The 17584-nt window shown below is 43.3% G+C and overlaps 1 protein-coding gene across 1 annotated transcript; it reads left to right on the top strand.

Moving 5' to 3' along the window:
- The first annotated feature begins 8718 nt into the window (after positions 1-8718).
- Positions 8719-11617, top strand: LOC110533718 (brain-specific homeobox/POU domain protein 3-like). The gene is made up of 2 exons (XM_021618186.2): positions 8719-9082; positions 9472-11617. Exons 1-2 carry the CDS (start codon positions 8963-8965, stop codon positions 10396-10398), a joined length of 1047 nt encoding a protein of 348 aa, XP_021473861.1. The 5' UTR covers positions 8719-8962; the 3' UTR covers positions 10399-11617.
- Positions 11618-17584: the final 5967 nt, after the last annotated feature.

The following is a 17584-nucleotide window of genomic DNA, read 5'->3' as shown; positions in this document are numbered from 1 at the left end:
TGAGCTGTATATGTGTGTGGTTGTTAGGGTTGAGGTGTATATGTGTGTGGTTGTTAGGGTTGAGGTGTATATGTGTGTGATTGTCAGGGTTGAGGTGTATACTGTATGTGTGTGGTTGTTAGGGTTGAGCTGTATATGTGTGTGGTTGTTAGGGTTGAGGTGTATATGTGTGTGGTTGTTAGGGTTGAGGTGTATATGTGTGTGATTGTCAGGGTTGAGGTGTATACTGTATGTGTGTGGTTGTTAGGGTTGAGGTGTATATGTGTGTGGTTGTTAGGGTTGAGGTGTATATGTGTGTGATTGTCAGGGTTGAGGTGTATACTGTATGTGTGTGGTTGTTAGGGTTGAGGTGTATATGTGTGTGGTTGTTAGGGTTGAGCTGTATATGTGTGTGGTTGTTAGGGTTGAGCTGTATATGTGTGTGGTTGTTAGGGTTGAGGTGTATATGTGTGTGGTTGTTAGGGTTGAGGTGTATATGTGTGTGATTGTCAGGGTTGAGGTGTATACTGTATGTGTGTGGTTGTTAGGGTTGAGGTGTATATGTGTGTGGTTGTTAGGGTTGAGGTGTATATGTGTGTGATTGTCAGGGTTGAGGTGTATACTGTATGTGTGTGGTTGTTAGGGTTGAGGTGTATACTGTATGTGTGTGGTTGTTAGGGTTGAGGTGTATACTGTATGTGTGTGGTTGTTAGGGTTGAGGTGTATACTGTATGTGTGTGGTTGTTAGGGTTGAGGTGTATACTGTATGTGTGTGGTTGTTAGGGTTGAGGTGAATATGTGTGTGGTTGTTAGGGTTGAGGTGTATATGTGTGTGATTGTCAGGGTTGAGGTGTATACTGTATGTGTGTGGTTGTTAGGGTTGAGGTGTATATGTGTGTGGTTGTTAGGGTTGAGGTGTATATGTGTGTGATTGTCAGGGTTGAGGTGTATACTGTATGTGTGTGGTTGTTAGGGTTAGGTGGTGAGACAAAAGTATACTGTTGCAGTTAAATAGTTGGTGGATATGCAGCTGGCCTATGAGACATACACACCACAAACACAAACACACACACAAACACACACACACACCTCCCTTCTACACAGATTGAATGAACAGCCAAAAGAAACCATGAGCACCTGTGGAACCCCGCCCCACACTTCTCCCTCCCTCTCTCCCCTACCTCCCCTTATCGTGGATCCGAGCGCTGCAACCCAGGTTGCCAGGCATCGACCACACAGTTGCCAAGGAGGCGTTGTGCATTATTAATGGAGTGTGCTCTGTTCTCCCATGGAGACGAACCACCCAACCTGTGCCAGGTCTGGTCCACGGACCATGACCCTTCATTAGAAACATTCTATCTATGGTCTTCACTCATCACATAATGAATTATCTTATCCGATATGTGTTTTCACTCGAGGTAGAAGATCTAAAAGCAGATTACCCTAACCTCCAATCCTAACTTTAATAACCATTATGTGATTTAATGATCTGGCCCTGAATCACAGGTAAAGGTATTTTCCTGTACAACATTGCATGTTTTCCTGTTTCCCCAGCTACCTGGAGGACAGGTGTTAACCAGCCGGCATCACTCACCTGTTGTGCCCCTGGCGTCTCCGCCCTCTAAGTCTGTGTGACGCAGCTGTTCCCTCAGTCAGTCAGTCAGTCAGTCCACCCGACTCCCTGTCCCTCTGTCTCTCTGTACTTTCACCATCTCTGGATCCCCCATAGCGTTGAAAAGGCCCGACGGCCTCCAGGACAAGCACGGTATAGAGACAGACGGGCCTTCTTGGAAGTAATATCCATAAGCAGGTCTGCCAGCTCTAGTACTAACAACAAGAATTCTAGCTGCATCCATAGCCAATGCAGTAAAAGGACCCTAGGCCCAGCTTAGCTACACCAAGCCTAGCCATGCCTAGTCTAGCCGCAGAGCGAGTGGGCACCTCTGCTTTGAAAGGCAAGCAGGAGAGTGTGTGAGGAAGAGAGGAGGGAGGCTGGAAGTTTATAGGTTCTCCTTCCCTGAACCAGGGGACTGGCTGGCTGAATAAATAATACAACAGATATTCCTCTGATGAAGTCTCGCCGCGCCAGTCATCATTATTTCATTGTTGCTGTAATGAGAGCAGAGCACCATCACTCCCTCGGCACCCCGGGCCACTCTGCCTGCCAGGTAGGGGGTAGAGTAGAGAGCTGCACCAGGCCGCCCTACAGGCACATACGGCCTTCATAGACAGACAAACCCCTCATAGAGCACTTTGACAGGGACATATATCTAATAACACAGAGTACTGGTCCAGGACGGAGATGACAGAGTCTCCTAGTGTATCACAGCTGATGAGTCAGACAGTGCTGGTCTGACTCAGAGCCGCATTGGTGAGAAACTCTGAGGTGCACGGAAGGTCACAAGACCCCCAAGTACAGCAGCTTCAGACAACTTAAATATGTCACAACACTCTCATGACTGTGTGATGAATTGACTCTTCTCACCCGTCTCTTTCCCTTTTGGGGTGGGGGATGTCGATCGGGTGGTGACAGGATGTGTATTCTCACTCAGATCCCAGGGGGGGTGCTGTACCTTTGGGCTCTATCAAAGGAGGGTGACAGAGGGGGTCCCATAAGCCCCTGTCAGACGGGACTGGGTGCACACTGCCGCCCAAGCGCTGTGGAGCAAGCCGAGCGCCGTTCTTTAATCCTGTTAGGACTGTGGAGGGGTGCGGCGACACACAAAGACAGCCCATCCCACACCAGCTGGGGTCCTCTGTGTGTACCCCCATACACACAGATAGATGCAAACACACACACCGCTCCAGCCTCCCCTCTGGGCTCCTGAAACCTAGTGACTGGAACAGGGTTAAGTCCAGAGGACGACAGATATAGTCAGCCCCAACTCCCTGGAACCCTTCAGAAAGAGAGTCAGACACAGAGAGAGAGAGAGAGAGAGAGAGAGAGAGAGAGAGAGTGGGGGGGAGGGAGAGAGAGAGAAAGAGAGAGAGAGGGAGAGGGAGAGAGAGAGAGAGAGAGAGAGAGAGAGATTGTGCTGTATTACCAAAACACTATATGTTGACTCCTTCATTCTCTCACTTATTAACCACATCATTAGTGTTCAAACAGTCCTAATACACACACACACACACACACACACACACACACACACACACACATACAAACACATTCACCAATAATCAACACAGCAGGTATTTGATGAATAAGGCTGCTGGTACAGACAACAAGAACATAACAAAAGAAGCAAGTGGAGCGATGTGTGTGTGTGCGTGAGTGTTTGTGTCATTGTGTGTGTGCGTGCCTATGTGAGCAGTGGGGTGTCTGAGTTGCAGTATTACTGAGACTGAGAGACAGTAGTCAGCAAGCCCTCTCCCCCTACCCAATAATGACAGTGATCATCTCACAATGAGGAGAATTGTTCTGTTCACCCCCCCCCCCCCCCCCCCCCCCCTCAGCCCAACAACAGATTTGAGATCAAGACCAATAGTATTTCACTAAATAAAGAAGAAGAATCAAGCAAGACAAACACATTTGGATTTGTTTCATCGCTTTTCACTCTTTTTTCCTCTGGCGTGTGTGTTATGGAGTTGGGTTTTCAATTATGTAGATGTCATCCGACACATCTGTTTCACCATGGTGTCTCATTGTTGTCTTGTTTCCTCACTGTAGGAAGCAGAGCTAAAATAAAGCCACTCTGTTCTGTTCTCCACATCTTTGAGAGAAGACACCAGAGTAGATAGAGGCTCTGTCTCTCTGTTCTGTTCTCCACAGTTTTGAAAGAAGCCATCAGAGTAGATAGAGGCTCTGTCTCTCTGTTCTGTTCTCCACGTCTTTGAGAGAAGACACCAGAGTAGATAGAGGCTCTGTCTCTCTGTTCTGTTCTCCACAGTTTTGAGAGAAGACACCAGAGTAGATAAAGGCTCTGTCTCTCTGTTCTGTTCTCCACATCTTTGAGAGAAGACACCAGAGTAGATAGAGGCTCTGTCTCTCTGTTCTGTTCTCCACAGTTTTGAAAGAAGCCACCAGAGTAGATAGAGGCTCTGTCTCGCTGTTCTGTTCTCCACAGTTTTGAAAGAAGCCATCAGAGTAGATAGAGGCTCTGTCTCTCTCCCCTGTCTGACACATCAGAGACAAGAACAGGATTAATTGAAATGTACATTTCATTACTCTCCCCTTCCTTTCTTCACTGGCATATTCACATCATTTTTTTTGTTTTTCCTTTGTTTCACTGCTCTCTATTGTTGTAGAACAAATAATGTAGATTTTGTTTGTATGCATTTTTGTATTCTCCTGCGATCAAAGATTGTATTGTTTGATGCCTGCTTCCTCAGAATTCCACACAGTGTTGAGAAGTTTGTAGTCACAAAGTGGGGAAGTTGGAATGCAGCGACATGGAGAAAAATAGATGATCATTTACACAGGTCACAATCAAGTCACTGTCATCTTCATCATAAACATCCTCATTATCGTCCTCCTCATCATCATCCTCATTGTCCTCATCATCCACATCCTCAATATCACCATCCTACTCATCATCATCCACGTCCTCATCATCCATGGCCTCATCATCGTCCTCATCACCCACGTCCTCATCATCATCGTCCTCATCATCCACATCCTCATCATCACCATCCTACTCATCATCATCCACGTCCTCATCATCCATGTCCTCATCATCATCGTCCTCATCATAAAACTACTCCTCGTCTTCGTTCATAAGATGTACACAACAGGTGGGACATTTCTCTCCGTCCTATCTTTTTCATTCCATCACCCTCTTGCAAGTAAGCATTTTGTCGGATGGTGTATAACGTGTATCCCGTACATAGACTAATACAACTTGAAACTCTCCTCCACCCCTCCCCTCCCAGGCGATCCAGGTCTGGGGACATTGGTCTGTTCTCAGCACGGCACAGCAGTGGCCCCTTGCCTCCGCACTCGGGAACAAGTAAACAGGCCTGTTCTTTATAGCTTTTACATGTCAATCCTCCAGCACATTCTCTTCATGTCCAAGTGCTGTAGGGCTGACATGCATCATTAATGAGCACTCAGTTAATCTAGTGATCCATACCACAATCCTCTCTTGCTCTCTTGGTCTCTCTCTCAATTAGCTAGCTGGGCCATGGCAGATAGACCTGGGACAGAGAGGAACAATGTGGAGGAGAGGAAGATGAGAGAGAGAGGGTAAAGAGAGAAAACATTTCAAAAGAAAGAGATAGAGCTGGAATTGCAAACGTATTGATGGAGCGGAGGACCAACTTTTAAAGTGGTGTGAATGAACTTTCTAGAGGATGTATGTTTTATTGTGATGTATGGAGACTTTAGGCTACGGTAGACGACATCAGCTAATACAACAGTGCTGTGATTGGGTCCCAATGGAGTGAAAGCCTCACACACCATAACAAATGACTAACTGATTCACTGTACTGTAACAATAGGGCATCAACTGACACCCCTTTCCTCTTGTGTTAAATAGGTGGGTTAATGGAGAGGACAGTAGACCTGTCCCTGAATCCCTCCTGTGTTCCCCAGCGCTTTAAAACGTCCTGCTTCACTAAAACACTGCCAATACTGTAACTGCATGTACATCCTGTCCAGGTCGCCTTACAGATCTGACCTCATGCATATTTTAGTGCTCTTCGCCCCCAAACCTGTCCTGTAATGACGTTTCCCTGTGAACCATTCTGTTCCAGTGTACATCCTTGTCCCATGTTAGGGCAGAGGTGCTTAAGACCACCACATCCTCTCTCTCTGTCTCTTTCTGTCAGTCCCCCCCCCCCCCCCCCCCTGATATGCCCACCCCACCCCATCTCTGACATGCCTGTCCCTTGGGACCTGGGGGGGGGGATGCTGCCCACTGCCCCACTTTGGCACCTGCGGAGCCAGGTCAAGTACACAGGATCCCTCCATCTCCCTCTGCTCTGGGAGAGAGGAATAGCCCCCTTCCAGCTTTGTATCTATAATTTGTGCTGTCAGTCAATGAAATATTTACCAGGAACCCTAAAGGCAATTACATTAAAGAGTGTGGTTAGACACCCCCTTCCCCTCAGCAGCCCCCTCCACGTGAACCTGCCGATTTGGTGAATGGTTACAATCTACAACCTTAGTTTTTATACACCATCAATAATTCAACCTGCTTAAAAAAGAGGGGAAAATGGGAGGAAAGAGACAGAGAGGGATTAAGGGGAAGTGAGGTGTGTGTGTGTGTGTGTGCTCTTTGAATTTGTCCATTTGCTTACCGTAGCAGAAATGTGGTCTTGTGGCAATGTCTTTACTCTATTGTTGAGAGGTGGACTGTATAGCCCCTCTCTGCCCCCCCCCCCCTCCCCTCCCCCTTTATTGTATATTGTAACGTAACCACACACACACACAAACACACATTCATGGAATGGTGAGTGCAAAAATACTGTAGTTGTCATATTTCAGAATGTTAAATGCTTTAAAATAAACAAACAGAATGAAAATGGAAGAACATAAACTGTTATTGTAGTGTTTATGCTATGAGCAAGCCATGAGGGAGGGAGGGAGGGAGGGAGGGAGGGAGGGAGGGAGGGAGGGAGGGAGGAAAGAAAGAAAGAAAGAAAGAAGGAAAGAAAGAAAGAAAGAAAGAAAGAAAGAAAGAAGGAAAGAAAGAAAGAAAGAAAGAAAGAAAGAAAGAAAGAAAGAAAGAAAGAAAGAAAGAAAGAAAGAAAGAAAGAAAGAAAGAAAGAAAGAAAGAAAGAAAGAAAGAAAGAAGGGGCGGGACAGAATGGACAGAGAGACAGTGAGCTGGCACAAGAGTAAGAGCCCATTAAGAAACACGTTGGTATTTCAAGCAGATGCCAGAGCAGTATGATTCAGGACCAGAGCAGGGTCACTCGGGACCAGAGCAGTGTGATTCGGGACCAGCGCAGGTTCTCTCTCTCTCTCTCTCTCTCTCTCTCTCTCTCTCTCTCTCTCTCTCTCTCTCTCTCTCTCTCTCTCTCTCTCTCTCTCTCTCTCTCACCAACACACATATGTGATGTTGAAAGTGGGGCTGGCAGGCAATGGGTGTTAGCATGATTATTTACACAGTCATAATTTACAGCTGAGAGCAAGAGATCAGGATCATGACGTAAATGTGCTTGTGCATTTTTTTACTTCTGCCTGCATGCCTCTCTGCTCCATTCGGCCAATCCAAGTGTCTATTTATGTCTGTGTGTGTTTCTCTGCCTTTTAAGTCATTCTCTTTGTTTGTCCATCAGTCCATCCCTCTCTTCCTGTCCGTCTGTCTGCTCCTCTACAGCTGGGCGGTCCACAGGCAACAGCCTAGCATGTCTGTCTGTCCCAGAGGAAAGCCTCTCCCAGTGGAGGTGATGTATATTTGATGAGCGGGTGCCGCAGTCCTGCCGGAGAGGAGAGACATTTGCTGGGGGACAATGGCTGCAGCCTCAGCCTGCTGCACCCCGACTGACACCATCACCACACTCAGGTTTCTGTTTCTGACTCACAGTCACATAGACTCTCTGTCCTATTATGAGGCCTACGCTCTGACAAGGCTGGGGTTTCACAGTTCTCTCTGTGTCTCCCTGACACGCACATGCAGGTCTGGGGTTTCAGATCCCCAATTAGAGCGATGGACGAAGCACAGACAAGTAGATTTTTTAATAATACAGTGACTTCTTGTTGCACTTTTTCTTTCTGGTGCCTGGTGCTTGTTTCAATGGACACCAAATAAATGACCAGGTCATTGCTACTGTACATAACTATTGTTTCAGCATGCCATTTCTATGACAAACACCAGGTAAACAGCACTTGTAAGCATAACAAGAAATGTATATAGAATCTCTCTATAAAAGTTCACTATTTGGTTTTCCTGAGGTTGTCTCATTACTGACATGATGTGTATAGGAGCAAATGTCCGGAGGAAAGCCCTAGTTCTGTAAATGGGGTCCCTAGGAGAGCCCTACCCCAGGGGAAGGGAAAGAGAAGTGCAGGGTGGGGGAACCATGGCTAGAGTGGGGGTCTATCTCCATCACCTCAGCCTTCTGGATATACGCTGTGATTGACAGGTCTTGCTCCTTTGACCTGAGGTTCAACAGTAAAAATGTCATCATCCTCTCTGTGCTTCATATCCATTCTGCCCTGTTTATTCTTTAATTGGGGATCCATACTGTGGTTCGAGCCACAAAGTAAATGAGCAATGATTAATTGATGTATTAATTTCTAGGAAAGCAAGGGAAAGGTGTCAGGGAGGATTATTGTGTGTGGTCGTCCATCTATTATTGATTTAAAACAGGAGCCTCTCTGAATCCACTGTTCACTGGAGTTATTTCACTGGTATGATATTGGTGTTTAATTTCACTTTGGATATTACAAATTACTTTTCTTCACCTCATGCCATTTTAACTAAAATGCAGGGACTAAAATTACTTTTTCCATTCGAGCTTTGAATGCTCATTTGAAATTATAAAAGCTTATGATGAGGTTATTACAGAAATTGGGAAATAGAATAAAATCCATCCAATCCATCAGAAAACACAGCAACCTGCGCAACGCGTGGTGGGCGTGTTGTCCGTATGACAACCAGCCAATACCATTGCACCTGTCAAAATCCAGACTCCAAACGCATTGCATTGGAGTGGGTGGTGGTTTTGCCCTCAAGAGGTGTGGCTACACACACATTTCCCAGTAACATTTGGAGACAATAGGGAAAGGAGGGGGCGATTACCCATCTTTGGGGCGGGGCCAGTAAGACGTTATTTAATAGGTGGCTGCTAGGTATCCATACTACATACAGCCATTTACAGCCAAAAGCAGAGGAGTCTGACTGGACAGAGAGAGATCTACAGGGGAGAAGACAGGAGGTTTAAACCTGTCATCATTACCATCACTACCATCACCTCAACCAACCAACCGACCATTCTATCAATTTGTTTAATCCTGAGACGATTCTAGTGACAACGGACCAACACGGAGCAAAACGAGGTAGACGGACAACGACCCTCACTAACTTCTGCAATCATGATGTCAATGAACAGCAAACAACCTTTCAGTATGCACCCCATACTGCACGAGCCCAAATACACGCCTCTGCAATCGACCTCAGAGGCCATCCGGAGGGCATGCATGCCCACTCACTCGGTGAGTCAAATGATCCAATTAGCAATAATGAAAAGTAGCCTTAAATGAAGGCGAGCATGCATGGGATATGGAGAATTGGGTGAACCCGAACGCTAAACGCTTATACATTATATGCCAAATAATGTGATTTGCCTGATAAGATATTTCGTATTGCTCATATGTCAAACTCTTCTCATTCCAAGGTGCAGAGAAATTATTTATCTTGAAAGATTCATCCTTAACGAATAATCAAATGTGACGGTTGAATATTTGGATGATACTAGGCTGATATAGTCTTTGAGTGATATGAAATGAACTCATCCGTTTGGATATTTGGACAATTTATTTAAAGAAATGTGCCTTATTAACCGTTCCCCTCTCTGCTTCCCCTGTTCCCCTCCATCTCACAGCTGCAAAGCAACATCTTCGCCGGCTTCGATGAGACTTTACTGCAGAGGGCGGAAGCGCTGGCAGCGGTGGATATCGCAAAGAGCCACCCTTATAAACCAGACGCGACCTACCACACCATGACCACGATGACCAGCATGGCCTGCACCCCCACCTCATCCTCGGCCCACCTCCACCACCCGTCTGTGCTCACCTCGCACCACCACCACCATCACCCCCATCACCAGGGCTCTCAGGGTCTGGATGGCGACCTGCTGGACCACCTGACCCCCGGCATGTCTGTCTCCCTGGGAGGGATGCCCGGCTCCGACGTCTGCTCCACTGCCTCCCATCCACACGCTCACATGTCCGCCATAAATCACATGCAGCAGCACCACCACCACCAACAGGCAATGAACATGCACCCCCACAGCATGGGCTCGCACACCTCGCTGGGCGGCGGCGTGGACTCAGAGCCAGACCCCCGGGAGCTGGAGTCGTTTGCAGAGCGGTTCAAGCAGAGGCGGATCAAGCTGGGGGTGACGCAGGCGGACGTGGGCTCGGCCCTGGCGAACCTTAAAATCCCCGGGGTCGGTTGCCTCAGTCAGAGCACGATTTGCCGGTTCGAATCCCTCACCTTGTCTCATAACAACATGGTGGCCCTGAAACCCATCCTGGAAGCGTGGCTGGAGGAGGCGGAGAGGGCGCAGCGGGAGAAAATGACCAAGCCAGAGATTTTCAACGGAGGAGACAAGAAGAGAAAACGCACCTCCATCGCTGCTCCCGAGAAGCGCTCATTGGAGGCATATTTCGCCGTGCAGCCGAGGCCCTCGTCTGAGAAGATTGCAGCAATAGCCGAGAAACTGGACCTGAAAAAGAACGTGGTCAGGGTGTGGTTTTGCAATCAGAGGCAAAAGCAGAAAAGGATGAAGTTTTCTGCGACTCACTAGGAAAATACAGAGCAAAACTTTCCTCGAATAGACAAATCCGAAGCAAATAGGCAAACGGCTACGGTCCATCGAGGCTAGCAGACAAGATGGGTTTCGTTCCTTTAAATTGGGATAAAAACTTGACAACCAACATCCACCGGGGCAAAACGTATACCTTTTGAAATTGAAAACTGAACATCGATGAATACAATAGGGTGAAATAGGAGATCGACATCATTATACTCCATGGAGGCGGAAAAGAGAAAACCCACCTCTTAACTCATGGCAATTATTGTACAAAAATGGAAATCGAATAATAATTGTTATTATTCTCTTGAGTCAGAATAACTATTTTATATTTATCATTGTACATATTTGTGAATAGGCTACATTTCACCTGTGTGTGAAGAGCGCATCGAATTCGTTCTTTTTTCAAAAACCGAATTGTTGTTTGCAGAAGATAACTGATGCTTAGGGCGTAATGTTGTCATCATTGTATGTGTCTCAGAGATGGTTGGCTCTCCGTAACACGGGGGTATAGTTGTAATCATTCATTGCATGGTTTACTTGTAGGGCGTTAGCTGTGAGTTAATAGTTCTAAAAGCCCATCTGAATGCATTGCAATAAGAGAGCATACACACGGGCAATCGCACGTACACGCGGACATACACAGTATAGTCTACTATCTGTCTACCTCATTACGCTAGTGTTGGCACATTCATGGTCATTTTGGACTGTAGGAGTATAAAACACAAAAAACTAATCGTTTCTTCGTTTTTTTGTTTTATCCACGAAGTTATGGTTGAATTAGATGACTCACAGAAAGAAAACATGGTGTATGTCTGTACTAATTTCACTGCAATGATGCTTTGACAATCAAATTATTTTGAATAATTACTTTGTAAAACGTCCATTTTATGTCCTCACATGAAAACGAAAATATTTTTGTTCTTTTTAAAATTATTATTATTAATAATAATAATAATATTGGCAAATTAATGGAAATATTGGTTATGTTGTATTCCCAGAGTTCAGTGCACTTTGTAGATATTCTAAACATGAGGAATTGTTGACTTATTTATATTTTTTACCGTTTTAGTTTGGTTTATTATTATTTACCTATTTATTTATTTTAACTTAACTTATTTAAAATACAACGTATATTTCATTTGTGAAGGTGTGCTTAAATGTGTCTGTGTAAGCGACAGAAACTAAAATAAACCATGCACGTTTTACCTCATCTTCTCCTATCAGTTTTTTTGAAGTAAATATATCAACAGTCTCAATTCGATGTCTGTTCGTCTGTTAGAATGGAGAGCATCTGGTTCTTTGAAATGGGAGAACACACTCAAGGTGGGAGGTTGACGGATCAGTTGTGGAAGCATTTTAAGCTATTTCTGAGTGGGCTATGGACAGGACTTTATAAAAGCTACGTCAACGATCAAATCAAATGATCATATGAATGATTAAATTCGATGTTGATCAATGTTTACTTTATTATGCTCCTTTTTTATTCAGAATCCGTTTTTTTTATTGATCTGATTGAATAAGAAATAACACTTAGTTAGAATAAGTAATCATTGGGAGGGCATATATTAGTCTGGGCTAGTCCGTGTGTTATTATAACGTTACATTTTTCCCTAGCACCTATAGAAAATCCCACATCAAACGTTAAATAAGAAAACAATTTATTCCTCGGACGTCAAAATAACTTTGAAATAGACCCAAGTCTCGTCATAAACTGGGGCATTCAAGGGTTTAGGTCATGAACGTAAGGACATCAGAGCAAATACACTTTGCTTTGAATAATTTAAAGTTAAACTGAGGATGGCACCATCAAAGGTTTAATAGTTTATTTATTCGTTGATGCAGTAAGATTTAAGCTAATAAGTCTGGACTATCACTTTGAAGCAAAACAACATTTAGAGGAAAGTTCAGAATGTAAAGTTTACTACAACCGTTGGAGTAAATGCATTGGTAATCAATCAATGATGAATATCAGCTTCTCATTGATTTTGACAAGTCCTTTCCACATGTGTGCATAATCGTTGAGTCCCAGCTAGTTCATCCCGATCCTGCAGTCCGTGTGGAGCCTCTGCAGTCAGATGCGTAAGAAGAGAGACATGACAGGCGTTGACTGACATAGTTTATCAGTCCAGAAAATGTCAGGGGTTCCAGGGCTCTCCCTCGTGTTCAGCAGGTGGTTTCATGCCTGTAAAACTCGTTATTAATGAATAATAAATACCAGCTGTTATGATACTATTGATTTTTGTATGTTTGTTAAGAAGGAGATCTCCTCGCGCAGAAGGAAATGGTAGTGTTGTCCAACATGCGCCCGGGTCCTCTCCCCTCGGAGCAATTCAATACAATCATTCTGTTAGCAGACGGAACTTTTTGATGTGACACATCAGGAGGGTTGCCACTAAGGACGAAATAGACTGGGGTGAATGAGGAAATGTTACAATAGAAATAATGATAAAAAATAAAATTAAAAAACAATGGCAGCATAATATCACTAACAGCAGCTACACTTAAGCAATACAATCAAAATAGCTTGTTGCAAAATATACAGGCCTATGGAGCCACCCCAGATTTGTCCCCTAGGGGACTTGGCAGCCCCTACATCTCAAAAATATGAATTAATATTTCTCTTACAGTTAATTGAATTAATAGCCCATAGCATTCCAAAGTTAGAGCTGAAAGTCTGGCACCAGCGCCACTATCGCCAATATTGCTGCCATTTTAGGTTACTGGCATGTCAGATTAACTCAATCGCCAATTTCTCAGCCTCTGAGTGTCACAGGAACACAACAGTTTGACCGAATAACAAAAAAATCATGACAACTTGCTATGAAAGACTGATCAAAATAACTTTAAAAACAGGAAAACAGGAAAGTCTATCAAATTTTACTAAATGCATGTGTGAATTGTTTGTAATATTTGCTTATTTTGGGGAATTTGAATAATTTACTTGTGCGTTAGAGAAGGTTAATTAAATAAAAGTGTTAGACAGTATCTTTACAACCATTATTAGCAATTTGGGGTAAAAAAAAATACACCATGTGGGCGCTTTTAAGCAAAACATATGTTGGCGCTTTTAAGGGTTATTTAAACTATTACTGGACTCCAAAGTTCTGGTATATGACAGGCTTTAAATGCAGACTTTTAATTCTGAATATTGCATTCAGGACAGAAACTCCTCACCCATAGCCTATAATGAATGTGCTTTCTCAATATTGACAAATATTTTGCCCTACTATCGAAAGGCATGTGCCGGTATGCTGACCTAACAAAGAATGTAGTACATCACTGCGTCAATTACTTATTTATAATTGAACCGTACTCCAATTGATGCGTATAAATTATATATAAATAACAATTTATAATCAAGGTTAGCTGTGTATCGAGTTTAACTGTTGGTGTTGGCTCTGGAACAGCAAGTATAAGATATAAATTGAAGAATCATGAATAATAGCTTTATCAAGCTATCTGGCAGTCATGCAGTTCAGGATGTAGCCTACAAAATGCTTAAAAAGATTATTAAAAATACAGTCATTTTTAGATCACTATTCTCTGGCGCTCTGAGTCACTGTTCTAAAGTCATAGTGCATGCTTGTTTCAGGGGTGACTTGGCCGCTCTTTAAAGGGAAATCCCACCCCTTTTCAAACTCATATTCATTATCTCCAGCACAATACCAGGGTCTACATTTGTGAAAAAGGCACATTTCGAGGTTTTGCAGAAACACGTATAAAGTTCGAAAGTTATACCCCATGACGTCATCAAAAGTTAAACAGTGATTTTCAAAAGCTATAAGATTCACGGTGACATGGGGAACAAGAAAATACCCTCCCTCTCATTGCAGGTTTTGAAAATCACTGTTAAAAAAACAACTTTAATCCTACCCTGTGATGTCACAGAAAAGCATTTTTTTATGACCTTTCTTCTTATCTTTTTAATCACAAATCATAGAAATGCGCTGTTTTCACATAGAACACTGGTTTAGTGCTTGATATAGAATATGAGGTTGAAAAGTGGCGGAATTAACCTAGAAGTACCCCACATAGGTTCATGTTTGTTTTTCATTTGTCCTATAGACCTAGGTAGTTGTAGGCAGCCTATATTAATGCTAGTTATATAACCTATGATGTTATTTGCATATTCCGAGCCCTATAGCCCAAACTTGCACTGAGAACCCCGTTGATTCTATCCGAGGCCTAATTTGTCTCTGCCGAGTGGAGCAGATAGTCCTGGATGAGTGAATCCCAGGACAGTCCTCGTTAATTGTGTGACTTAAATAATTAACACGTGGAAGGCCTTATTGTCTCGTTTGTGTTTTCCTGTACAATCCAAAACAAGAGCATTGCTACGCAAATCAGATTCCTTCCGCTCAAACCGGCAGAGGCTGATGTGAACACACCGATAACTTTTGTCAGCCAATGTTGGTAAAGGGCACGCACACAACAACACACAGTTCCAAGCACATAGCTTCATCACCAATACACTGTATATGTTTATTTTGTATGATTAGGCGTAAAACACAGAATTGCTGATATTGGTGTGTCTGGATGCTAGATTAATTTATAAGGCTAACATTTGTTTGGCCAAGACCATTATATTACAAACATGATGCAATAAACTGCCGCTGCTGCACCTTCATATCCCACACTGATCGAATAATGTCTGCCAAACCTCAATGTGATGATTTGTTCATAGGGGAATTCAGGCTATACGGCTACACTCAGCTGAATACACCTGACAGTCTACATCTTCAGATTCGCATGGCCTTTAAAAAGCATATACATTATTTACTAACCATTCAAAGAAAATAACATACGCCTATGATAGACGTCAAATATACGGAGTGAAAAACGACACTTTCAGTCTTGCGAGTGTATTTTGTAACAATGCATTATAAGGGATAAGACTTCGCAAACATATAAGCATATAATTCTAGACTTTAGGATTCATCCCCCTGGTTCCTCTCTGACTAGTGTTTCCCATGAAGCGGAAAGCACATTTTCATAAATAGACCTTGGCCAAGCGCTGCGTATGAAATTTTAATGAAGCCCGAGTCTTGAGTGCAGCGCCAGGGCCTTGGAGATTCGTTGCTCTGTTACATTACTATGGCTTTCTCCTCGCTCGCAAACGCACACAGCAGCCACTGCTGAAGCGCGAGGCCGGCTGCACTATTGACAGCCTGGTTAGGGGAGGGGGCTGATTTTCGGTATATTTCGAGTGTCTTTCTTAAGGGGCAGGCGGACACGGACACGGACACACACACACACACACACACACACGTCATAGGAAGTGTTCAATCCCAGCGATGCAATATTTATCAGCGACGTTAATATATAAACCCCGCGTTCATCAGCTCGTTTGGGGGCTTGGGCCTACATTTAGGCACGAACAAACACACTAAACCTGCACCATTGCTGCGAAGCCACGAGAACATGGGTGTTTTTCCTGTTGCGAGGGCAAGAAAGGAGGCGCATAGGCCTGGCTCCACTATAACGCGCTGATAAAATGCTTTGCAGGAATGGAGGTGAGACTAAGTGGAGATCAAATTGATGTTGACAATATGAACAATCGAATATCTTTTGTAGCGCTTTTTTGCCTCTGGTTCGAATAAGAGGGCATAAAATAAATAACAAATAGGGCCTATGAATAATTTGATCTCTCCCGAGCATGTCAAGACACGCAATATGCTGAAAATATGCATATTCGACAGCAATTAAAACATGGCGTCATAATAGGGAACATTGTATAGCAAATCAAGCCTAATTAACGTCTGGGGTGGGCCAGGCGGCTGATCAAACGCGGGAGTTATGAGTTTTAATTGGCTCAGAACATCCCAAATAATGCTGAGGGAAACCATATATGCGTCTCATTCTGAAAGAACAATGTCTTTATTGTAAATCAACAAATCTCAGGGAAATGAGGCCGTATTCCACTAGGACTAAAACTGTAAACTGAGTAAACATTTAGATATTTTAGTAGACGCTCTTATCCAGAGTGACTTACATGAGGAAGTATGGTAAAGTACCTTTCTCATGGGCACATAAAGATATTTTTCACCTAGTCTGCTCGGGGATTCGAAACAGCGACCTTTCGGTTATTGGGCCGCTAAGCTATACCTGCCGACATACAACAAACAGACCAAATACAGTCACTGTAGAATGAATAAACTATAAGGAGGTACATGGATAAACGATTTTAACTACTTAATACTTATAATAATATAGCCTAACTAATATGAGGATCGCAAGCCTTTCAAATGATTATATGAAGACATATTTCCGATTGGCCTAATAAAATGTCTTCCTTATCTCAAACTAAAGTGTATGCTGGACGCCATTGACATATCATAAGGCTATCTTTCAATTATGAATAATTTGAAAATATGATCAATATTTCAAAACAATTGAAAACTGCAAAGATTCTGGGATACCACAACATCAATTGATGACATGCTCTTAGTCTATGCATTCAAATAATGATATCGACAGCATAAAAACACACAAGACTCCAACTCAATGACAATATATATTTCTCTGCTATTCAAACAGGTTCAGATATTTAAGCCTTGGCCTGACTATCGTTCAATGACCCGTGTGTGGAGCGCCCGCATTCTAGGTGAAGAGTTAAAGGCTTTGGAAGCATGCTGATTTCATGGGGATGGATTTGGGACTGCTCCGGAGTATTGGATCTTTCAAGACACACTGAAACTGGAGATCTTGCTTACTCCACAGACACTCTGCGAACCACATAGGCTGTAGGCCTAGCAGCATTCGCAAAGAAGGGATATAGTCAGTGACAGGGATGACTGAGTTTGGCCCATATAACAAGAAAGGTACATAAATGCCTAAATTAGTTATGTGGGCTAGAACTAAATATTTTTCAAACAACACCACATTTGGTTTGCAGGTAAAAGTACTTTAAAAGGGCTTTCAAATCATGTGTGTGTGTGTTTTTTGTTGTTGTTTGTTTTGTTTTATTTTCAAATACATGAAAATATGCTTCACCAAACAAGTAAAATATAAAACAAAAATGAAGAGAATAAAGAACTAGGTGTGAAATAGATTTAGGCTAAATGTATTCAATATACGTAACATAATCTTAAAATATTAATAGAATAACAATACGAACTATTATTATTGCTATTATTAGTGCATGCATCAATATTGCTTGATATTGTCTAGATAATTC

This window comes from Oncorhynchus mykiss, chromosome 10 (assembly GCF_013265735.2).
Source record: "Oncorhynchus mykiss isolate Arlee chromosome 10, USDA_OmykA_1.1, whole genome shotgun sequence".
NCBI lineage: Eukaryota > Metazoa > Chordata > Actinopteri > Salmoniformes > Salmonidae > Oncorhynchus > Oncorhynchus mykiss.
Note: the sequence above shows the minus strand (reverse complement) of the source record. Positions and strands in the feature narration are given on the sequence as shown.

Coding starts and splice junctions, on each gene's coding strand:
- LOC110533718 (XM_021618186.2), top strand. CDS start 8,963: ATGATGTCAATGAACAGCAAACAACCTTTCAGTATGCACCCCATACTG. Junction 9,083..9,471: donor CATGCATGCCCACTCACTCG/GTGAGTCAAATG, acceptor TCCATCTCACAG/CTGCAAAGCAACATCTTCGC.